Here is a 25,917-nt window from a genome sequence, read left to right as displayed (position 1 = left end):
TGATTTTGTAGTATATTTAGTATATACTACAAAATCAAAATCTTTGCACCCCTGTGAAGATGGGGCGGATCACTAATAATCATTGTTATTATTTTTTACTGTGCTTATGTTGTGGCTCATTTGCCAGTCTATCCAACAAATTTAAATTAAAAAAGGACAACTTGGTATAGTACGACACAACATAGATGTAGCATCGGCAAATTCAATAAAACCGATTACTGCCGATTTATAGAACCAATAGAAATAGCTCCTTATCGCGCCATTCTCGCTATAGATTCTCGCGTCTGTGACGTGTCAAATTGACAAATATATTAGGTCATTTGATATAACAAGTTACTACGTTCGTGTAAAGATCATATTCACATACAACAACAACAACAACAACAGCCTGTAAATTCCCACTGCTGGGCTAAAGGCCTCCTCTCCCTTTAAGGAGAAGGTTTTGGAACATATTCCACCACGCTGTTCCAATGCGGGTTGGTGGAATACACATGTGGCAGAATTTCTATGAAATTTGTCACATGCAGGTTTACTCACGATGTTTTCTTTCACCGCTGAGCAAGACATGAATTATAAAGACAAACTAAGCACATGAATCAGCAGTGCTTGCCTGGGTTTGAACCCGCAATCATCGGTTAAGATGCACGCGTTCTAACCACTGGGCCATCTCTGCTCCATATTCACATGAAAAATACATACTCATATATTGGGATAGCGTACTTAATTCGTATGTGATCGGTTTTACGAATTTTGCCGATGTTATACCTAAGTTGTGTCGTACTATATTAGTATTTTTAATTATTAATTTTTTATATTAATTATGTCATCGTAATTAATGTGTAAACCTAAATCATTGTTTTTTTGTCGTATTCCGATGTGTGTTAGATATCAATGTCTTAGTAGAAATAAGGTTAATAATATATTGAATTAATTGTACATTTTTGGTAATAAAATTGGTCGTTATTTGTTATAAATTCATTAAACCTTTTTGAAGCGGCAGCGCAGTATCTATCTGATAGAATGTTATTGCCGACCTATACTACTCTATAGAGACACGCTTTTTATTTATCTCTTTCTAAATTCGTTGAATTGACATTCGATACATCAAGAAAAAAAAAAATATGTGATAACCATCAAAAACAATTATAAAGTTCCGACTAATTAAGATATGCATCATCATCAACAGCCTTTAAATTTCCCACTGCTGGGCTAGGGGCCTCCTCTCCCTTTGAGAAAGATTGGAACATATTCCTTGCTGCTCCAATGCAGGTTTGTGGAATACACATGTGGCGGAGTTTCTATGAAATTTAAACAATTGCAGGTTTCCTAACGATGTTTTCTTTCACCGACGAGCATGCGATGAATTATAAACACAAAAAGCACATGATTCAGTGGTGCTTGCCTGGGTTTGAACTCGCAATCATCGGTTAAGATGCATGCATGCACCACTTGGCCATCTCGGCTTTTATGAAGATATATGATTTCAACGAAAACAACTTTTTTATGCGATGTTTAATATAATAAATTATATATAGGCGGTCTTTGAGTCAGGTCAGAGTTTCTAATATTACAATACGCTTTAATGAGGGTTTCATGAGAAGTTAACAATTGGGGCTAACATACTGCATGTCTTGCGTTTGTTAGTATAATATGTATAATGTACTGCAGGCGAATAGACCATTATGATTGTTTTTCAAGTCATTTTCATAGCTCTAAATTACAAACCGCTGTGCTGTTTAATACAATACTGTATGCTTATAGTGATATTGCAGGTTTATATAATTTTAGGTAAAAATTCCAAAAAAAAGTAGTAAGTACTCATTTCTATGTCTGCACTTAAAATGGAAACACTTACATTTAACTAAATTATAGTCAAATATAACAATTATGAGAAGTCTAAATCTTTGAAAAAGTTACGTAATCAGAGGCTAGGCCAGCCATAACAATCTAGGCGTTCTGAGCTGGACTTACCTAAAGGCTTGGTTCCAGGATCATTTTTTGTCTTTCTATGATCCTGTTTTTTTTCTTCTTCGTAACGAATGTAAGTGTACATGTGATCGTGTACGTGTATCGACTCCTACAATGAGGATACAAGAGACTCCGAACCTCGACGGCCCCTAAAATTCCTTTTCGCATGCCTGTCAGAAGGAAAATTAATAGCACCTCTTTATCATCATCCTGCAGAATAATAATCTTATCCTTCAGAATCCTATCCCTGTTTATTTACTTTCTAATGACAAAGGAAGGTTGCGCCACAAATTTTACATGCACGTTTGTAGTTCAAGTGTATAGCACCACTATTGCATCGGCAGCTTACGGTCGGCCAGCTCTTAGAAGAAGACTTACCAGTCATGTTCAGTCCATAAGTCGAAAAGGTGACTGACCTGCATACCACGTGGCGCTTTTTAGTTAACAAAATATATATTTGAACGAATTAATTGGCCCTTTTTTTGGTAACGAGGAGAGAATGCGCTTACACATGCCGCCCGGTCGGGGGACCGGGACGGGTATGTGGGACTCAACCGGGGCCATAAGGGCTCCGTGCCAGGGCCCTAATGCCCTGTCCTAGCCACTAAAACCATCCTCGGGTTTCCACCAAGCCGCCGAGTGGTGAGGCAAGGGGATCGAAAGGAATTGGCTCAAGACCAAGCCAATGTATTTTAATAATATTAGAAATGATCTTGTTATTGTATCTATTTCGTAAAATTTATTTTAATATCATTTAAAAAAGTATTTGTTTCAAGATGTAATTAAAATTCAAAAATTAGTAACCTAAACGTTTGATGATATTTTTTAAGTATAGCATACATATATAATTCAAATTATATACATATTGTAATTAAATTCGAGATTTGAACCTCACTGCACCAACTCAAGGACTCATAATTGCATAAAACGTATACGGCAAAACATATAAAAAATATCCATTGTTGTATAGAAAAAACTGTTGTCTTATTAACAGACATACATATAATTTAATAATAATTATACATGTATTCGCGTATATCTTTGGTTATGTATGCTCAGAAGACGATCAGGGCTCTGAACTTGTCAAACCTATTATTTTTTATTTAAGACATTTTATACTTTCCTGTGGTTCTTATATCCTATACAAATTATGAATGTTACTTGGACGGGCAAAAACAAATAATTATGTAAATTGAAAAGGGTAAAGGGACAATAAAATACGCATTGATTAGAGCCCCGACATGTTGAGGTAACAGGACCTGTAAAACAGCGCACCAAACAGACAGCTCTTTAAAAAGGTTGCCAATATCGGTCAACAAGTGCTTGTGTATTTCCGGACATCGAGGTGGTGTAGACCAAATTTGGAGTTCTGACGAGATGTCTGGAACCGAATTTTATTAGCCTAAATGAATCCAAACAATTTATCGAAACATACCTCGTAAAAAATGCGGTAGAAGATGAAGATGAATCCAACATCAAAATAAATAAGCGAATAATATACATGAATAACTGAATCTCATTAATTTGAATAATTATATTATGTTTTAATTATAGTCAATTCGTGTGTAAACCTATAGTTTTTCACATAATACTAATTAACAAATTCATTGTATTCGGTTCTTATACTAACCATGGCCTATAATTGCGTGCACACGAAACGTTGGTCAGTAACATATTCTAGGTTTCTATATTAATAGATAAGCCTGGCATTATCTTCTGATTTTGTTTAGGCAATTAAATTAATAGAAAGTTGATCTAGGTATATATACATATCTATCTAGATGTAGAGGGCACACTAAGTAAACAGGGATCATTTCTAGGTCAATTTCTCTTCCTAGTATATGAATATGACTTGGTTTATATTTGAGGTAAGAAAAATTATCAATTTGGAAACTGGCCTATCTACCACTGAGTTATTACTCAAAAGAAAAACTTTATAACTGTCTTTGTTTATATTTCAGTTAAAACTATGACCTCCTACTCATGCTTTCCAGTAGATCAATTAGGCGATTAAAGTAATAAACAGTTTAGTATGAATATTTTTTTATGAAACAGTAGGGAATCAGATGTGAGATAAGATGACCTTGATCTGATGAATCATTTGCTGAGATGTTGATAAAAGGCAATGTACTGCCTGCCTGACAATGCACCTTGAAATATAATTGGAAGATAAATTAGTAATTAAGACGATAGAGGTATTGTTCTTGAGTCAATGACCTCTTATAATTCACTTGATTTAATTATTGGAATTCGTAATAAATTTTAACGTAGTAGGTATCCTGACTTAATGTCTGTTTTTTTGAAGAATAATGTAGTCCTGACCGGTGATGGTCACGCTGGCTGACCTCAGGAGTCTGGCCCACTACGACTTAAATAGTATAGGCGTGTCTCCGAGGCCTCGGAGAGTACAGATTTCCGGACGATACTGGGAACTTTTCGATAAAAAAAACTCAATAACTTTAAAAAGTTCGGGTACGGAATGAAATCCCATTCTGGTGTTTGACCCGTACCCGCGGGATCTGTGGCTTTATATCAGTGTACATATATATTCACTTGTAGGTTTAGATTGTAACTTTATGTATGAATGTTGAAATTGATCGATCGCTTTGTTGGTCTGATACAAAAATATATAACATAAGTATAGTAATGTATAATTTAGTATAAGTTTTGCTGGCAATTTGTAATGATCCCGCATCTGATCTCCCACTGTATGCTCTGTATGTCCTACGCAGGCTGGTCCACTTTAAAACTGTCTAACTTGACGAAATCATTGGAATACATCGTCATCTCTATCATATTTTACAATGAAAATATGTGATTTTTGAAAAGAAATAAATTGAAGAAAAATATTTTTGAAAACTATTAATAAAGAACATATTTCATATAAAATACTTATTTTTTTAATAATTATGTATTAGTTAACCACGCAGGTTCATACAATGACGCAATAGAATAGAATAAAAAAAGAACTGTGACTGAATATATTTATTTGAAATATATTGTTAAGTTCAATAAAAAAACTCTAAAGTATAATACATATATAATGCCTTGTTCCTTGCCTTTGTCTAATTACAAGTCACTAGTAAAATTTACAATTAGACGATATAAGGGGCATAATTTCATATATATGTCATAAATTCTAATTTTAATTCTAATACACGTTCGTCAACCTTTGGAGACCCGCAGAGACGGGACTACCGTCAGGGCGTCACGGTAGTATGCGCGAGCGATCCCGTGACGTTCGGTGAAAAGGAGTGGGTACCGCTAGCTTTTTAGTGGGTATTCCGGCCCTCTCAGCTCCGGTGAGCACCACATACCAAAACCACATCAGGTGGAGGAAAATAAAACTTCCGTCAATTTCAAAAAAGGAAACTTATATGTATAGTTATACATATATACGTAAAGTGCTTACAGACAATGAAAATATAGACGACCATCTGAATCGACGTTTCTACAGTGCGAACTCCACAAAAGTTTACCAATAGCACAACTCATCCGTCAACTCCCATTTTACCTTGTATTAGAAATAGCGTATATCCTTCTCCGAGAGTTTAAATATCCAACCAATCAAAGCTTTTTTTTATATAAATATGAGACATCACATACATTACTCTGATCCCAATGTAAGTAGCTGAAGCACTTGTGTTATGGAAAATCAGAAGTAACGACGGTACCACAAACACCCAGACCCAAGACAACATAGAAAACTAATGGTAATCTACATCGACTTGGCCGGGAATCGAACCCGGGACCTCAGAGTGGAGTACCCATGAAAACCGTTTTTTTTTTTTTCAAACAGAAATACTTTCGTATTTATAATATTCATATAGATGTTATATCTGCTGAAATTAATGATACTAATAATATGCAGGGTGGGTAAGTAAAAAGCATAATACATAAATCATAAAAAAAAACAAAAGCAATAGCTTCTTTAATATTTGTAAACAAGTTATAGCTCATTTCATATTTCTTACAAATTCCCTAATATGTATGTATTTGTTATTTTTTAAAATAAATTTCATCAATTCTAAATTTTTATAAACACTGAAAATATACATGCGAGATTTTCATTGTAATTCACTACACTAAGCTCTCCGACATTTTCATGAGCTTTTAATACGAGAATATTAAAAAAATATAAGTGTTAGGGATAATATTGACTTATCAAAAGCAAAATGTACTAAAGATAATTTTTTGTCTCTTTGTGTATAACAACATTAATATTGCCAATTAATTCCCACTCATTTCGAATATGCGGGTAATTTAAGTTATAAATAAGAACGAAACAAGCAGAAAACGCTACACAAATATTAGAAGGAGACATGTTCTTCGCAAATTTATAATTAACTTTGCATTCTTGATAACATTTATGTGTCCAGTTATATTAGTGTATAGCATTATATTCACTACACTGCACGGGCACGTGTCACACTGTGTACAACATGATTGTTTCCCTCGTAACTGCCTGCTTGTTCGTTGGATTTATTTTAATTCTACTATATGATCGATTTAATCGCGAATTGAGGCTGGTACGCCAGATACCAGGTCCGAAGGGATGGCCCATCGTTGGAAATTCGATAAATTTCTTGTTACCACTTGGTGAGTTTATTTTTATTTATTGATATATATATATATATATATATATATATTTTAATTGCTTTTAAAGCATTCCCTAAAACTCGAATACTTTTATTTATTATTGCAATGGTTTTATCCGTCAATAATAGACAATAATTTAAATTGTTTCATAAATAAATCTGTTTTATTTTCTTTTCGCAAAACTTTCGATCATTCTGAGTTTGAGTACATCTTTATGTTTTTATTTTTTATTTATTTATCTTTATTTTATTTGAATGTATGAATAATAAATCAGCCTACTTTTATATACATGAATAAATTTAAAATTTGTCTAATTCGACAAAGTAGTCGAAGATGTTCGAGTCTCTGTCATCTGTGTTTTGTTCTAACAAATTGATCTCGCTTTTTTATTGCATTAAAAATTGGTGTTTTTTATTATTTTTAATACTTAAATAAATGTTTAAAAAATATAAGTAAATTAATTTGTAACATGAATATTTAAAAAATATTGAGGAAATTTGAAATGGAAACTAATAACTACACAGATTTACTATTTGTCCTTTCGTAAAATTTATACAAAGATGAACCTTGTATTTCTGTGCCAATGTAATGAAATTATGAAATTTCCAAAAATATTTAGTAATCGTCTACGTCAAAATGTGTAACTATATTTAAAGTCAATCAAAACTACATATAGTTTCGGTTATCGTGATAAGTCAGTCAGCTTTTATATAGACTTTTTTTTTTATTATTTATTCGTTTAGCATGATACAAAATAGCAACAAATTATTATAATACAGCATAAGTTTTATAAACTTTACCGTGTACCACAGTCACCGTATTTTATTTATATTATTACAGATAAATTAGAAGCGACATACACTCTCATCATCATTAATTTTGATTTTGTTTCAGATAAATTATTCTTATATCTTCGTAAACTGCCTCGTGAATATGGAGACATCGTACAGTTTCACGCGATACACGAGAGAACTATAGGATTTCTAGATCCTGACAATATTGAGGTTGTAAAATGTTTCATATATAGACATAAGTAAATTAAAAAAAGAAAAATAATAGCCTGTAAATTTCCCACTGCTGGGCTAAGGATAGGGTTTGGAACATATTCCAGCACGCTGTTCCAATGCGGGTTGGTGGAATGCACATGTAACAGAATTTCAATGAAATTAAAAACATGCAGGTTTCCTTACGACGTTTTCCTTCACCGCCGAGCACGAGATAAATTTTAAACACAAATTAAGCACATATGTATAGTGGTGCTTGCCTGGGTTTGAACCCGATATTATCAGTTAAGATGCACGCCTCTAACCACTGAGCCATCTCATGATATATTAAAAACTAATTTAATGGGAAAAAACTACTAGGCTAATGTCACACGTCCAAGATTATCGTCATATGATGGCATATATCCTTAAAAAGCACTAAACATTGTTGCTGTTTCGGTTTGAAATATGAGTGAACCAGTGTGTTTATCAGCACAAGAGACAAAACTCGTTAGTTTCCTGAGTTGGTGGCGTATTGGCTTCGAAAGGAATGTTACATATTTCTTAAACTGACCATGCCCGTTGGTGGTAGTCACCTCTTTACATGGCATCGCTTATTTGTAAATTTCAAAATTCGTCAATTTTCTAATCAACCCGAAATAAGGATACCGTGACTTACGGGTCCCAACATAGCTTCTAATGTTTTCGAATTACATATAGACTATTTATCAATATGAGAGTTAAGTGCATTTTTCGTGACATTAGCGAAATAATCTGTACCCTACCGACACAGAACACTAAAAATTAAAAAAAAAAATCAAATAAATTGTTTATATTTAACTAATAATTAAAAAAATTTTCAGACAATATTATCATCACTCCGTTTCAGCGACAAAAACATACCATACAATTTTATGAGGCCGTGGCTTGGGCAGGGACTTCTAACAAGCCAAGGTAAGCCAATTTCACATAACTAAAAAAGAATCACTTATTATATCACATTCAATATGGAGCGAGGTCTAATACGCCTCGTATGCATCTCCCTTGTGGTGCGGCTGAAAAAATCACTTCTCCCTCTCGCGGAGGCAGTAATGTCTATATGATGCCTATTGAATTCAGAATACTATGTACAGCCAGAGTAAGAAAACCTTCGTCACTTTTCAAATTCATTCCTTTAGCAAGTCTTAAACTCTTATTACCTTTTAAATATAAAACACAAAACTGACAACTGCATGTAAAATTAAACTTACATAGTATGATAACTTGGTTCAAAATAGTGTAACATCTTTGGACTACGTCTAATTTTGTATCGATATGAAATCTTTTTAATGGTGTAATTAGACATTCCAGTTTTAAATTAGATATGATGTCTTCTACTGAATTGTCAAAATATGTCAATCAGTGTCATATATTCTCGATCGGTAAAGCAGATTATCGTTCATACTGAGCACACGAAAATAGATCTTAAGGCGACGAACCTTTTCTTACCCCGACCGTACCTACTTAATACGAGATCTCCTTGATCATGTACCGCACTGAAGACATAAAATCCGATCACATCACAGCAGAGTTTTAGTTTCTTAAATGCTAGGGGGTCTAACAAGCCCCGTATTATTATAGTTTTTATACGAGGTATTAAACGCCCCGTATCGCAGGAATGGAAAAAAATAAAAGTGCCGCAGCGAACGTGTTATACGTAATTATAATTATAACTTAATCTCAGGTCAAAAATGGCATCAAAGACGAAAGTTATTGACTCAGGCGTTTCATTTCAATATATTGAAGAAATATTCGATAACTTTCGCGGAGCAGACTGAGAAGTTATTACATGACGTTCACGAGAGGGTCAATGAAAAGAAACTTGACTTAGTGCCTTTGATAACGTCGACGACACTCCGTATCATGTGCGGTATGTAATTATAGCTATTACGAGAGATTATTTTCGAATCTATTTGTAACTTCAAGATATATTAGTTATACTAGCGCCCCGCACCGGCTTCGCCCGCGTACAATGCTGATCTTCTTTTGTTTAGATCTATCTCGTACCGCTCAAGCCAGCGTTTTCAACGTAAATGAAACATTTTTTTTATGGTATAGGTTGGCGGACGAGCATATAGGTCACTTGATGGTAAGTGGTCACCATCACCCAAAGACAATGAAGCTGTAAGGAATATTAACTATTCCTTACATCGTCAACGTGCCACCAACCTTGGAAACTAAGATGTTATGTCCCTTGTGCCTGTAGTTACACTGGCTCGCTCACCTTTCAAACCGCAACACAACAATACTAAGTACCTACTGTTATTTGGCGCTAGAATAACTGATGAGTGGGTGGTACCTACCCAGACGGGCTTGCACAAAGCCCTACCACTTAATATAGTGTTTATTTACGACATAAATTTAGAAACCTGTATAATAATCAGTGTCTACTATATTGTGCTTGTATCAATCTATCTATTGTAAAAAAAAAGAATCAATATCCGTTGTATAATTTTAAAGATCTAAGCATACATAGGGATATACGGCGGTAAGCGACATTGTTTTATTTAATGATAATGATTTTTAGTAATTAATCTAATACTATTCATGTAACTTGACATATCGCGATGACATAATCATTACTGAAATGTTACGAGTACTGTACAATCTATTATGTTAAATTTTAATTTATTTCATACATAGATTAAATTAAAGTTATTGATGTAAAATATTGATAAGCACGCCCATAGTACTACTGACTCGTACACTGTGATGGGACGCTTGACGTTCTCTTAAGACGACTCCCGTTTTCACTGCCGCTTTCTGCTACCCTGGTTTATACTACAGATGAAACGGACATCCAGTCTATCCATATATTATTATTATCCAGCTAGACATCCGATAGTATCGTAATGTTAATTTCATCTTCACTAATTTATACCAATGTAGTTTACGGTGCTACAAGTATTAAGATTAGAAGAAAAAAAATACTTAATGTACCAAAGACATGCCTACTATGTTTTAGTAATTTATTTATTCGTTACCTCTTTTTTAAACTGTTTCAATAACCGATCTTCTTTTTTAATATAAATTGTTCTCATTGTAGCGACAGCAATGGGCACTTCGATGCATGAAAGCATTGAATCTGTGGCGAGTAAATACTCGAGAGCCATAGAGGAAGTCGGAAAGGTCATTATTCAGAGATTGTGTAGAATTTGGCTACACGACGATTACTTTTTCACGTGGTCAAATATTTATAAAGCGCAAGAGGTTGCACTGAAAGAACTACATACCTTCACTACGAGTATTATCAAACAGAGACGAACGTTTTTACAAGAGAATAATATAGAGACATTTGAAGACGAAGAGAGTAATGGAAAGAGGGGACGATTAGCCATGTTGGATTTGCTCCTGGAGAAAGAAAAAGTGGGAGATATTGACGTCGATGGCATCCGGGAGGAGGTCGATACATTTATGTTCGAGGTATATATTGTTACTGTTTAATATCATGTATTACTCTTTCTTGCGATATCTAATCGTAATCTGCAAAATATGGCTTTGATTTCTGACCACAATTTACTGGTATATCCAGAGGCGGATTTAAAAATCTGCTAGTAGGCTAGTAGGCTATTAAATTTTTGCCGCCCCTACGTCTTTTTGCAACATTTGTGATTTGTGTTCTATCGTCCTCATTACATCGGTTTTTTCCCGTTATTAGTATGATTATAAACTAGGTGATATTTTTGTTAGTTACTAGATTATTTTTCCAACCCGCTATTTAGTGACGACTATACGGATTACGGACGTAATATGTATACATATAGTTATAATTTTTATTTTTAATTTCCGTAAGATATTAACAAATTTGGGCTAAATTTGCCGCCCCTTTACATCTGCCGCCCTAGACTCCAGCCTACTGAAATCCGCCACTGGGTTTATCCTTAATATTGGTATAAATTCGCAAGTGAGTTTTTTACGTCTCATATTCTCAGCCGTTCATTATATCACTAGTGTTTGTTCACGGCTTCACTCGCCTTTGTATTACACGGATGTTATCTCAATTTTTGGCAAAAAAATAAAAGTAAAGCATTTTTTTCTTTTCTAGGGTCATGATACAACAGCGCAAGCGCTAACTTTCTTGTTAATGATGATCGCCAACGAACCGGAAGTGCAAGTAAGGTCAATTTATTTGAAAAAAAAAAAATAATAATAATCTGTATACCTTTAGATTAAGCTTCTAGAGGTAATTTTCACCTATTCGTTTAATAAAGGTAGGCAGACTGGTAACTATAAATATTTGTATTGTTAGAATTTTTTACCATCGCTACATACCAACTTTGAAAACTAAACTATTATAGTTCTCGATTTCATGGTTACACTGGCTCTCTCTATTTAAACTGGATTACAATAGCAGTAAGTATTGTTGTTTGGTAGTATATGATGAGTGTCTGGTCTAGATATCTAGGCCGACTTGTAAAAAGATTTACCACAAAGCAAATCATGAGATGAGAAGAAATTAATTAGTTACTCATTAGATACATAACACCCAGTAATGAACATAACATGTACAGCCTGTAAATTTCCCACTGTTGTACTAAGGCCTCTTCTTCCTTTAAGGTAAAGATTAGGAGCATTTCACCATCATGCTGTTTTAATGTGGGTTGGTGGATTCATATGTGGTACAATTTCGTTGAAATTAGACACGGGCAGGTTTCCTTACGATGTTTCCTTCACAGTCGAACACGAGATGAATTAAAAACATAAATTAAGAATCGGTTATGATTTACGTGTTCTAACCACTGGGCCATCTCGTCTCCCAATGGACTCAACACATGCTGATTTGTTTTGATTAAAATGATATCATGAATATTTTAGGAGAAGATTTACGAAGAACTGCAAAATATATTTAAGGGCTCCCAAAACACTCCAACAACGGATGAATTAAACGAGATGAAGTACCTAGAATGCTGTATCAAGGAATCCTTGAGATTGTATCCTAGTGTGCCCTTCATACTCAGATATTTAACTGAAGAAATTACTGTAGGTTTGTATACCGATGCAATGAGTACCACTCACGAACGTCCCGTGCCAAAATATTGTTTTTTATTAATCATTCAAAAATTATTAAATTTAACAGCCTGTATATCACCCAGTTTCTTCTTTTCCTTGTAAGGAGGGTGTATATAATTAATATTAAGTAATTAAAAATATAATATCAAGATATGATTAGCAACAACTTTTCGCTAATATTTCGCACACACGTGTACAACCAGAAATATACATTTATTACCAATACAAAAACAAATTATTCTTTAAAATTACTGAAGGTCCCAAGTAACTCAAAAATTTTGAATTATGATGTTCCATTTTTAAAATATTATTTTTTATAGGAGGCTACACAATACCTCGAAATAGTCATATTCATATATCTATATATGACTTGCATCGTCGTGCGGATATCTACCCGGAGCCAGAGCGCTTTATACCTGAAAGATTCCTCCCTGAAGCTTGCGCTAAGCGGCACCCCTATGCCTATATACCTTTCAGTGCTGGACCTCGAAACTGTATCGGTAAGTTAGTTAACAAAATGATAATCAAAATATACTTTATTCAATTGATAAGATTCTTTTGAATCGTCATTTAACAACAGTACTAAGTTGATACTACTTTCCGAAACGGTGGTACGTTTCGGAAAGTAGTATCAACCGAGAAGAACCAACAAAGCCAGTAGTTACTCTTTTTCAACATTTAAAAATACAGTCATTTTAATTAATTACGATTATATAAGGGTGTAATTTATTCTAGAAGTCTACAAGGATTAATTACATGCTTTTTTTATCATTTACATAATCTTGTATTGAATAATATGCCTTCTTTGCAATGAAATTATATACAAATAATTTAAATGTATGAAGTGGCAAAGTTAAAAATATCTGTGGAATTTTAGTATATAAACTGATATCTTGCCCCAAGAAGGATATATTGACGTTGCGAAATCTCCTGAGTTCCTTGCCGGTTTTCGGTGTAATCCATATCCCGAACTGGAGTAGCTCGTAATATTAATACTGTCTGAGTAGGTCGTTTTCAGATTAAACTCTGTGGCCTGCTGCCAATAGCCTAAACCCTTGCTTTTGGTAATGCGAATAGTAACAGTGAACGTAAATATCTTGGTTGTTTTGTACAACACAATATATTCTTAGAGTATATGATAGCATTAGTTATGTTAAAGTACTAATGTCGTTTTGGCACTAGTACACTAACTAAACGATTTTTTCACTCGAAATGTACTCAGGCCTTTTAATAATACTACACTGATTTTATTTTATTTAGGCAGTTGTACTGCTTCTGTGATAATGTGATATTTTATATAATACAAAAATAATTAATATTTGTATGTAAGTTTATGACTGTACCGCCTATGTCAATGGTTTAAATCATCTCACAGATTGGGTTGTCTGAAAGACATGGCTAATAAGCCATAAGTCTGCCCATTATACAACATACGAAATCAACCTTTATTTTTTGTTCTGTGCTTAATCCTAAGCTTACTCTATATTTGTGTTTGTAGTGTACAATAATAGTTAATTTTATATTTCATTCAATAATAATTTCAGGTCAAAAATTCGCCATGCTGGAGATGAAAACGTTGGTATCATCTTTGCTCCGGAAATATCGTCTAGAAGCGGTGACTAAGCCCACCGATCTCAAATTCAGAGCCGACATCCTATTACGAACTAACAATGAATCGATCTATGTTAATTTTTATGAACGATGATAATCGAGAAATCATTTAGAATGTTTTACGTATTGTTTTATCGATTTTATTAATAAACGTCTTATATCGAATTTGGTATAACCGAATAAATATATTAATAAAAAATCGGAATTTAATTGTGACTTTTTATACATATATAGAAAAAATCTACTACTAATGAAATATTTTGTTGATATTGTTATTACAATATCAAATATCCCCACATATCAAACTTCGTTTAAAGTTCGCATTAAATAGTAACTAGTGTTCTTTTGCGTTTATACAAAGTATTCTTTTAGAAATTTCGAAACCGAAGACAGGTTTTATTATGATTTAATTTCACTATAATCTACATTTAGCGCGTAAATTATGAAACTTAATTAAATGGAAATTTTAATATCAAATGATCAAAAATAATTTTCTTTAAAATTAAAGAAAAAAAAATTGTTTTTTTTTTTTTATTATACAGACATAGCACTCTCTAACCGGTCAGTAACATTTTTGTGCTCTATAAAATTCTTTGTTAAATTGTAACAATTTAGTAAATTCTTATCAAGAATTCTCTTTAATTTTCTGCACATGTACAGCTGGAGCTCTTAAAGAAGAGATATATAATTTGTTATATCAGCTATCGTCCCAGTCACTGGGATGAAAATCGGTTTACGCTATTAATATATAAGATTACAGAAAATACCGCTGTTATTCACAGAGTATTGACTCCATGAATAAAGTTAGGTACGTTGGAAACAACGTCGGGCTTACAAAAACGTATTCAACCGTAAATTATTTATCAGGTGTATAAAAACAAATATGAGATAAATTCCAAACATAATAACAAAACTCAATAAATATAATTAAGTAAGGTGTCAATGACACGGTTAAATCTGATAAACTAATGTGTACTATTATTATAAATGTAACTCTGTCTGTCTGAATGGCGCTGTCAAATGGCTGAACCAATTATGATGAAATTTAATATGAAGGTAGCTTGATTAGACTATACATTGATTTTTTATGCCTAATACCGGACGATCAACAAAGAAAAACGCGAACAAAACCGCGGGCGACATCTAGTTATACAAATATTATTCATGAGTCATTTTCGCCAGGACTTCAGAAGAACCGGAGAAAAAAATCAGCGGGCTTTTTTATTACATGTCATTTGTTTACATAGAATGATAAAAAAAAAATTTCGTTATTCGAAACAACCTACAGGCGATTATCTCATTCCCAAGATCCTTTGGCTTTTTTGAAGGGTCAGTTAGCTTATAATTGATATCTCCTGTAAGCGGCTAAGGTGATCACTAACCATCATGCTTTTTTACAGTACTGCTTTATTACAGTACAGTACTCGTATAGTTCTTTACAGGTGAATTATAGGAACTACTGTAACGAACCAACCGCCTTTATCAAGCTTTTAAATTTTGCTATCGATTTAATTACATATAATTAATTCCATGGAATGAGAACAATGCTCGGCGGAGAAGGATAATATCGTAAGGAAACCTGCCTGTACTAATTTCAAAGAAATTGGAGCAGAGTAATAGAATATGCTCGAAACCTTTTGAATAAAAGGAGAGGAGACCATAGCCCAACTATGAGAAATGATTTATAGCCTGTTAATGTAAACATTATTCGTATAATTTACACCAGAAAATGTGATTACTTTTGATTTTATATTGGTTGAGTACCGCTTTGGTCTCTTAACTAGCTTGATTAGCTTGAAATCCTGCTGCCCTATGCCATGCACCCGTGCGGAGCCAGGGCGGGTCGTTAGTATACTATAATCCATCACTAAGATATATTAAAAAATATTTTAAATAACTACTAATACATGGGGTGGATCCACAAAAACTCGTCATCGTTTAAGTATACAGTCGAGCGTACTATAGTATTTTGTACAATTAGACAAAAAATATGAAGATGTTCATGAGGACTAAAGACCGTACGCAGTCTTCGTACTGACAATTATCAATAGGCTTTTTTGCCTTTGACAGGTGACCAGTTTAAATACCGGCGCAAGGCCTTAAGGTAAGCGGCAAATCGGCAAGTTAGTATAATTATTCATTGGAAAACTGCAATTGGCTCTATTCTCCGTATACTGTATTTTAATTTTTATATTTTGTATTATATGCTGTTGTTTTCCTTAAATAAATAATTGAATAAATGTCTTAATATAATGGTGATATTATTCACGCGTTTGATTTAACTATATAAAAGCAAATCAAATCAAAATAAACTTTATTCAAGTAGGCTTTTACAAGCACTTTTGAATCGTCATGTTACAACCAATTGAAGCTACCACCGGTTCGGAAAGTAGATTCTACCGAGAAGAATCGGCAAGAAACTCAGTAGTTACTCTTTTTTAACATTTAAAAATACAAAGTCATGTTAGTTACTACTTACTGCTTGAGGGCTGTGCGCGGTACTGGACAGTACTCTATTATTATTTATATAATTCTAAAATAAAAGTAGAATGAGTGACTCCTAATTATATCAACTATTTGCCGGTGAAAGTCCCGTCAATTTAAGTCCAGCCATTGCAGATTAAAAAAAAAGTTATTTTGGTTAGAATTAGAAATTAAAATTAGAATTACACGGTACACGTGTAATTCTAATATTACAAACAGACGCTTCAATTTAATTATGTGTACAGAAATCAATCAAAATATTAAAATTTATTAAATACCTTAGGTAACAAATAAGCTACTTTTACTGGGCGATTGGGCTTTGTGCAAGCCCATTCTATAGCCCAACATTCTATCGCCAAACAACAGTATTATTGTGTTCCGGTTTGAAGGGTGAGAAAAGGTGAGAAAAAAAAATAATTTAGTATATATACCGTGTATACATATATTATATATTCATTGAGTAACAAAGGGTTTTTTTATGGTATAGGTTGGCGGACGAGCACATGGGCCATCTGATGGTAAGTAGTCACCATTACCCATAGACAATGACGCTGTAAGAAATATTAACTATTCCTTAAATCGTCAATGCGTCACTAACGTTGGGAACTAAGATATTATGTCCCTTGTGCCTGTAGTTACACTGGCTTACTCACCCTTCAAACCGGAACACAACAATACTGAGTACTATTGTTTGGCGGTAGAATAATAATTGATGACCTACCTCCAAGTAAAATAGGACTATTTTAATATTACAAACAGACACTCTAATTTTATTATATGTATAGAAGTTTAAGTATATCTACTTTCGTTTTTAACATAAACATTATAACAGCACTGTGTTAAATAAATATTGATGATTCATAGGAATGAAGTGAAATAAATTACATCGGTTCATGACTAGATTTTTTTCTATATATTATCGACGTAATTTATTATTTATAACAATTTCGAGAATATACTTAATTATATTGTTACACAAATTACTTACAACGTATAAGATTTAAATTTAACGTAATTATTTTTATTATAAAAGTTTATTTCATACGGGATATTTACCATGTGTTTTTATTTAGTGGAGCTCGATATTTCGATATTATCTACGAATGTCTTGCACTATTGTCACTAACAGACACAAATCGTGTCTCTTAAAAATTTTAAAAATTAAATATTCCGTATTAAATAACTTTAATATTTGCAACATACTTTTTATAATGTAGTTGAGGACCCGAATAAGTATTATTACAAATAAAATGATTAACCAACTATAATTATAACCAACAACAAAAACAGCCTGTAAATTTTCCACTGCTTGGCTAAGGCCTCTCCCTTTAAGGAGAAGGTTATGGAACATATTCCACCATGCTGTTACACTGCTGGTTGGTGGAATACACAAGTGATAGAATTTCGTTGAAATTAGACAAATGTAGGTAGGTTTTTTGTAGGTAGTTTCCTCACAATGTTTCCCGAGCAGGAGATAAATTATAAACACAAATTAAGCACATAAATATTCAGCGGTGCTTACTAGGGTTTGAACACGCAATCATCGGTTAAGATGCACGCGTTCTAACCACTGAGTCATCTCGGCTCAATATACTAGACTGTCAGTGATTCATCTTCCTACAAACTTGTTTATAAACTGACCTTTTTTTACTTTAATTAAACTAAAAGGTTGTATATCATGCCGACGACCATTACTCTTGAACCTCTTCCGTATCTAAACGATCAATGTTTGTCTTAACTTTAATTAAATTACATGTAATGGCCACTTGTTTGTATGATGTTATCTAATTGAAATAAAGACATTGTTTACTTAACCGATTAGGTGATTAAACGTAATGTATGTTTAGATATGTTTTTGTTTTATATAAAAAAATAACTATAAATGTTTAATATTTTCTTAAATTAAAAATAGTCAATGGAATACGCGAAATATGGTACATACAAGGCGTAAATAATTATGTTTTTTTTGTTAAATCACAATTCCATTTCCGAATTCACTTTTAAATTTGAAAAAACAATCAGTGTTATTTTATAAGTCAAAGACTTAGAATCAAGCGAAATAAAAAATCAATACGTATCTACGTATAGTACATACAAATAAAATACGAGAACAGTAGATTAGAGTCGAAAATTTAACAATCTTCGACTCTACTAGTGTTGAAAATTTGAAGGACTCTACCAGATCTCATTAGAAATGTATTTTTATTTTAATATTACTTCAAATATTTCGATCGTTATTATAACGATTTATAGTTATTAAAAGGCTAGGTAAATTGACTTGATTGTTTAAAAAGCACTTTTTTTAAAAATATTACAAGTTGATTTGATTTGTCTCATGCCTTTTTAGTTACTAAATTATTCCTATCAACCTGACCGACCAATTTTGGAAGAGTTCCAAAAAAGAGTTTGTAAACCTACCTAGGTTTTGATAAAAAAAATATAATAATTGAAAAGAATAAATGAAAACAATAATAACAAAGAAAATTACGTACGTATAGTTAAATGGCCGGTGTAACTTTCAAGTGCCCAAGAATTAACGATAAAAATATTATTATCGGTTATTTGCCCTGGTAACAAATAATATTATTAAAATATGTAATAATGAGACTGAAAACTGAATTTTAATTCTTATTTGTATACAATTAAGACCTTAATTAAAAATATATTAAATAAATATATTTATATACGATTTATATTAAAAGTTAAATTTAATTTTATTATACATATAAGAACTTTTTTCAAATCAATTCTCTGTCGCAAGGCAAGCAACTGATTATTTTTCATTCACTCAGCATGTGGACTGAATTATCTAACCAAATGTTTGATAATTATCTACAATTATTATGAGGTAAATTTATACTAAGCTTAATAGAGAAGTAAATCTTCATAAATAAATAGTTTCGGGTCGTCTTTTGAATTTCGTTCTCCATAACTTCTGAAAAATAAAAGATAACAGTAAATAGGCACGAGGAAATAATGAAATGGGAATTTTTAAAATAGTTCATTTCAGCGTAAATACTATAATAGTAAAGTATTCATATCGATTAGCTATTTTTCTTCAAGTTTTTTTTTTATAGTTTCACTAAGACTGGGTCAAAAAAAATCTTCAAAAATTAATTTATAATAAAAAAGTACATACTTACCAGTAAAGAATTTCTGAATTTAGATGACATTAGACTAAAGATGATTGGGTTCAAGATAATACTGAACCAACTGTTTATTAGTAATGTCCTGTAATTTATATCCCAGATCTGAAAATAAAAATACATAATAAAACATTAATTAAAACCGTATATAATAAAAAGTGGTGTGTGTGTGTTTACGTGTGTGTGTGTGAGAGAGAGAGAGCGGTTTGTTTGAGTGTGTGAGTGAGTTTGTTTGTGTGTGTGTGTGTGTGTGTGTGTGTGTGTGTGTGTGTGTATGTGTGTGTGTGTGTGTGTGTGTGTGTGTGTATGTGTGTGTGTAGGCATAGAGGTAATTAATTTAAAATCGTAAGTTTTTTTTTCTTAATTAGTCAAGTGGCTGAATGATGGAGTACATGTCAATTATTTGCAGTGCTATTCTGTGAGAACTCACTTCTCTTCTCTTTCGTAAAATTTATAATCATCACATTTGATATTATCTGATATTTCACAATCGTGTACTGCAGTGATCTTCGAGTTTATTCTCACAGAATAGCTCGCCTGTTATTGAAATATTTCATGTTAAAACTTACTCGATCTAATTGCATAAGTTGTTGCATATCACAGAAGAAAAAAAGCAGTCTGTTGCAAAAAAATGGCAGCCAGCAGATCAGGAACGATATCGTTATAGCTACTGAAAATAAATACATATTAATACAATAAATATTATACTGTTATATAATTATAATTGACATACCTGGGAATGAGTTCAAAGCTCTTTTTTTTCAATTAAAGTGGCATTGATAAAAATATATGACATAAAGTATTAACTGTTTTAAACCATTAACTCAATGCTTTTAAATAATGATTACAATAGGTAGGTTTAGTACGACACAACTTAGATATAGCATGAGCAAATTCAATAAAACCGATTAGGTACTGCCGATTTATACAACCGTTACAAATAGCTCACCATCGCGCCATTCGACGCTATTGGTTGCTATAGATTCTCGTGTCAGTTCAACCCGAGAAAACAAGTGCCTGTAAATCGACGTGTCAAATTGACGAATATATATATTTTTTTTTTTTTTTTATGGTATAGGTGGCAAACGAGCAGGAGGCTCACCTGATGGAAAGTGACTACCACCGCCCATGGACATCTGCAACACCAGGGGGCTTGCAGGTGCGTTGCCGGCCTTTGAGAAAGGAGTAGGCTCTTTTCTTGAAGGTTCCCATGTCGTATCGGTTCGGAAAAACCGCCGGCGACAGCTGGTTCCACAGAGTGGTTGTGCGAGGCAGAAAATGTCTAAGAAATCGCGCTGTTGTGGATTTTCGGACATCAAGATGGTGCGGGTGAAACTTAGAATTTTGACGAGATGTCCGAAGGTGAAATTCAGCAGCCGGGATTAATCCGAACAATTCCTCGGAACATTCCCCGTGAAAAATTCGGTAGAAGATGCAGAGTGATCCAACATCTCTACGCAAAGCCAAAGGATCAAGGAGATCGGAAAGGGCTTGATCGTCGATAATTCGAGCCGCTCTACGTTGGATGCGGTCAAATGGAAGGAGCTGGTACTGGGGAGCACCCGCCCAGAGGTGAGAGCAGTACTCCATGTGAGGCCGAATTTGCGCCTTGTAAAGTTTTAGGCGATGGGCCGACGTGAAGTACTGTCTCGCCTTGCTGAGCACACCGAGCTTCTTTGAAGCCAATTTGGCTTTGCCTTCCAATTGACCGCGGAACTGAACGAGGCTCGAAATATCAACGCCAAGTATTCCGATACTACCTGTAGCGGCTATCGGGATGTTCTCAAATCGTGGAGATACGACAAATGGTGTTTTTTTAGCGGTTAACGCGCAAACTTGCGTCTTTTTGGGGTTGAAATGGACTAAATTTAGCCGGCCCCAGTTCGAGACTTCGTTTAACGAAGACTCGATTTCAGACACAAGTTTGTTCCGGTTTTCTTCGACGTTTTCCCGAGAAATATTAGCGCGGCCGGTGTATAAGGTGTCAACGGTACTGTCGTCTGCATAGCAATGAATGTTCCCGATTTGCAACAAATCATTGATATGCAGAAGAAACAGAGTGGGTGATAGGACGCAGCCTTGTGGAACACCAGCATTGACGAATTTTAAGTCAGAGCATGCACCGTCGACAACGACCTTGATGCTCCGATCTGCCAAAAAGCTGGTAATCCAATTGCATAATTTCCCGGGAAGCCCATAAGAAGGAAGCTTCGAAAGAAGCGCTTTGTGCCATACGCGATCGAAGGCCTTCGCTATGTCCAAGCTGGCTGCTAATGCCTCCCCCTTGCTCTCAACTGCTTCAGCCCACCTGTGAGTAAGGTAAACTAGAAGATCACCGGCTGAGCGACCCCGACGGAAACCGTACTGGCGGTCACTAATCAGCTGATTCTCCTCTAGGTACCGCAGGAGCTGGCAGTTAATAAGGGACTCCATTATCTTGGAGAGCAAGGAAGTGATGGCTATAGGCCTATAATTGGACGGATCTGAGCGGTTGCCTTTTTTAGGGATCGGATGCACCAAAGCAGTCTTCCAGGAGTTCGGGACGACGCCTAATGCGTAGGATTGCCGGAAAAGACGCGTTAAGACCGGTGCCAACTCGGGAGCACATGTCCGTAGCACGATTGGAGGGATGCTATCGGGTCCACTCGACTTGTGAATGTCCAAGGAAAGAAGTGCTTTCCGAACTGCACTTTGCCGAAATTTAACCTCCGGCATCGTCGTATCACATCGCGGGATTGATGGAGGTGACTTTCCTTGGTCATCCAGAGTCGAGTTCGACGCGAAGAGAGACCCTAAAAGATCGGCCTTCTCCTTCGCGGTATGGGCCAATGACTCACCGTCCCTGTGCAAAGACGGAAAAGAAGGCTGACAGAAATTCCCTAGGACAGCCTTAGCGAGAGACCAGAACGCACGTGTTCCTGATGGGAAGCGCACCAGTCTCTCGCCAATTCTGCCAATGTACTTCGACTTCGCCTCAGCTATCACGTTTTTGAAGGACCTGGAGGCAGAGTTATATTCCTTTCTGAATGTGCTGGTGTTTGTATCACGAGACGCCGATGCGTTAGCCCAGTCTTGGTAGCGTTCCCATTTTCGGCGTGAAGCCGTCTTACAGAGGCGACCAAACCAGGGCTGGGACTTGCCACCAATGGGCACCGCAGAATATGGAATGAAAAGTTCCATACCCTGAAGCACCACATCGGCGACAGAGTCAGCAACAACGCTCGGATCATCCATCGAGAAACAAACTCGCCCCCATGGGTAAGATGCAAAGAAGGACCGCATCCCATCCCAATCTGCTGACTTGTAGTGCCACACGCGACGACAGCCCGCGAAACGAGGTCGTGAGTATCGTGTAACTGGCACTGTACTCCGGACGAGACAGTGGTCCGACGAGCCCAGAGGGGGATCGACGACAATCTTATAGCCGTCCGGATGCGAAGTCAGCAGAAGGTCCAACAGGGAAGGTGTATGATCCTCCACGTCCGGTATTCGCGTTGGCGAGGTGACCAGTTGTGTCAAATCATAAGCCAAAGCGAAGTCGAGAACAGATCTACCCGCATGATCAGTGGTGCGTGATCCAAGCCACTCTGTATGATGAGCATTGAAATCGCCCAGAATAATGATCTCTGCGGATGGAGTCTGCTGCAGCACGGAATCTGTAGCCAATTGGACGTGCTCAACCAGTCGGTCGGTTTCGGCATTACCGCTATGGGACCTATAAAGGCACGCGTAGATTCGCGGATGGTCGTCGCAGTCTACGCGCAGCCAGATAATTGATAGGTCCTGCCCTTCAAGGCTGCCGAGGCGTCGAGAGCAGATATCATCTCTGACGTAAACGCACACCCCAGCTCGTGGCACAAAAGTATGCTCCAATTTGTACCCGGGGTAAGAGAGAAAAGACGTATCGGCAGGAGAAGATATCTGGGTCTCGGTAAGAAAGAGCAAGGCCGGCTTCGCCGTCTCAAGGTGAAAGTGAACGGCATTCAAGTTGGAGTTGAGTCCCCTTATGTTGCAGAAGTCCACAGCGAGTGTGGTAGGGGTTGCCTTATGATGCCTGCTCCGCTTGCCCCGAACAGTGGCGAGCGCAAAATTGCCCCCCCCAGAATTCGGAGGGCAGCCTGGGCATCCCTGCTCAGGCGGTGTACGTCCTGAGCATGGATGCCAAGAGAGGGATTCTCCATCGCAGTCGCTGATGGTACCCTCCTGGGGTAATGTCACCAAATTCTGCACAACCATGTTTTGGGGGGAGAGGGATCGGGCCTCCGGAACTCTCACTTACCGGACGAAACGCGGTAGCATAGCTACCACTTCACGCCGATTTTAAGTGAGAGAGTGGTACTTCCCCGGGCGTGCCGGCCCATTCGACTGCAACCGAGAGGTATGCAGTGTGGCACTACCACTTGCAAAAATATTGGTCATATGGTCCCCCAACGCGAAGTTTTTTTTTTTAATATTAATACATACTTATACATATAGGTACTTTAGAATTAATTTTCTTTTATTATTTTTTACTTTTTAAAGGTAGCTTATGTTTTTTGTGGCGGGGGTTTCTGAAATTTTTAATTTAATATTTAACTAAAGCGTAGATAAAACGAAGTTATCTTACAAGTAAGACTAATACTTTAATTTCATCAAAAGAAGAATATTTTTGGAAGTGAATTTCTGAAATTTTATATAAAAGCGAACTCAACAATAACGATTATTTAAAGGCACAATCAATGATATTCTAATAAACAGATATGTTATATCCATACTAAACAACAGAAAAAGTGTGCCGCGCCGGGGACCGTTTATTTTAGTTTATTTTTACATTTCGTTAAAAGTAAAAAGGATAGCTTGTTGAAAACAATAAGTAAAAGGGATAACTAGATGTTTTAATTACGCAAAACGTATTACTACGTAATTATGATGTATTATAACGTATTACTGCGTAAAACAACTAAAGGCAAACGTCCCAATTAGGACGTTTTCTAGTCTTCACTTTTTGCGCGTTAATAACATATCTGTTTACTACAACATCATTGGGCACAATGCAATTACAATTTATGCAAAATAATTATTTAATATTATTACCCACGAGCTTGTTAACTTTCCTTCTGTTATTCTTATGATTAAATATCGTTCTTCTCGAATTCGACTTTTCACTATTATTCACTTTGAGAGCGATCATAATATAAACGAATAACATTATTGTAAGAGGTATAACAAACGTGACTAAAGCCAGAACTCCACTAATCACTCTAGCCAACGAACTCGGAACAATGAAGCAATAAGACATTTTCTCCGTTTTAACCAATTCCACGGTCCACAGTTCAGGTATCGTCTCACATATCGATATAATCCATATGACGGTAATAATTTTCCTGGCCCTTTTCATAGATGGAACGTATTTCGACGACAAAGGATACCAAATCGCAAAGTACCTCTCTATTGCAAGTGTCGTCATCACCAGAATACTGTTATTCCAGAGAAGCACTACGAAGAAACAATGGATCTTGCACGCAATGTTTCCAAATAAATATGAATCTGTGATACATAGGTAAACTTCGAGGGATATGCCAAACGAGACCAGTAAATCTGTCGCGGCCATATTGAAAATGTAGTGATTCGTAATCGTATGCATCTTCTTATCGCAATAAATTACTGTGCAGGTAAGAAAGTTGCCGATGAAGCCTACGATGAAAATTATAATGAGCACGGCGGCCGTTAGGATTTGTATCCAGCCAGTGTTGTTACCGATAACTTTTTCTAAAAACAATGTCCACTGTTCAATATCATATTCATTTGTTATATTATTTAAATTGAACATTTTATCGATATTTTAAGGATTTAAAAACTAAGAGGCAAGAAGTGCTTAATGTTTAACCGCCACAGTGTGACTGTCCTTATCACCCTTATGTGCTCAGCGGAAGCGTAATGGTCACCGTTGTTGGCTTAATACGCAATATCACATTAATGGTGTTTACAGAATAAACTCTGATAGATTAAATTCCTGAACATTTCATTGTTTACTCGGTGCCTAACTAAGCGATTAATTTTAATTTTTTTAACGACCATTATTTGGGAGTGGAAATATA

The 25,917-nt window shown here is 35.2% G+C and overlaps 2 protein-coding genes across 2 annotated transcripts; one reads left to right on the top strand and one right to left on the bottom strand.

The window, feature by feature from the left end:
- The first annotated feature begins 6,349 nt into the window (after positions 1–6,349).
- On the top strand, positions 6,350–14,304 carry LOC124531743 (cytochrome P450 4C1-like). The gene is made up of 9 exons (XM_047106256.1): positions 6,350–6,567; positions 7,462–7,571; positions 8,414–8,504; positions 9,274–9,459; positions 10,636–11,012; positions 11,635–11,703; positions 12,405–12,573; positions 12,920–13,099; positions 14,144–14,304. Exons 1-9 carry the CDS (start codon positions 6,411–6,413, stop codon positions 14,302–14,304), a joined length of 1,500 nt encoding a protein of 499 aa, XP_046962212.1. The 5' UTR covers positions 6,350–6,410.
- Positions 14,305–19,410: 5,106 nt separating this feature from the next.
- Positions 19,411–25,697, bottom strand: LOC124532031 (neuromedin-U receptor 2-like). Its single transcript, XM_047106657.1, has 4 exons — positions 24,914–25,697; positions 20,410–20,510; positions 19,838–19,945; positions 19,411–19,629 (listed from the first exon to the last, which is right to left on the bottom strand). The coding sequence occupies exons 1-4, from the start codon at positions 25,647–25,649 to the stop codon at positions 19,579–19,581; spliced, it is 996 nt and encodes a 331-aa protein (XP_046962613.1). The 5' UTR covers positions 25,650–25,697; the 3' UTR covers positions 19,411–19,578.
- Between the last annotated feature and the right edge of the window lie 220 nt (positions 25,698–25,917).

The sequence above is a fragment of the Vanessa cardui genome, chromosome 8 (genome assembly GCF_905220365.1).
Source record: "Vanessa cardui chromosome 8, ilVanCard2.1, whole genome shotgun sequence".
Lineage (NCBI taxonomy): Eukaryota > Metazoa > Arthropoda > Insecta > Lepidoptera > Nymphalidae > Vanessa > Vanessa cardui.
The sequence above is the reverse complement of the archived record's forward strand: the minus strand, read 5'-3'. Positions and strand labels throughout refer to the sequence as shown.

Excerpts from the sequence above, each read along its gene's own strand:
- LOC124531743 (XM_047106256.1), top strand. The coding sequence starts at position 6,411 with ATGATTGTTTCCCTCGTAACTGCCTGCTTGTTCGTTGGATTTATTTTA. Across the intron at positions 9,460-10,635 it reads GACACTCCGTATCATGTGCG|CGACAGCAATGGGCACTTCG; the intron begins GTATGTAATTAT and ends TTCTCATTGTAG. Across the intron at positions 13,100-14,143 it reads TGGACCTCGAAACTGTATCG|GTCAAAAATTCGCCATGCTG; the intron begins GTAAGTTAGTTA and ends TAATAATTTCAG.
- LOC124532031 (XM_047106657.1), bottom strand. The coding sequence starts at position 25,649 with ATGTTCAATTTAAATAATATAACAAATGAATATGATATTGAACAGTGG. Across the intron at positions 20,511-24,913 it reads GAAAGTTAACAAGCTCGTGG|TAGCTATAACGATATCGTTC; the intron begins GTAATAATATTA and ends ATTTATTTTCAG. Across the intron at positions 19,630-19,837 it reads AATTCAGAAATTCTTTACTG|AAGTTATGGAGAACGAAATT; the intron begins GTAAGTATGTAC and ends TTTATTTTTCAG.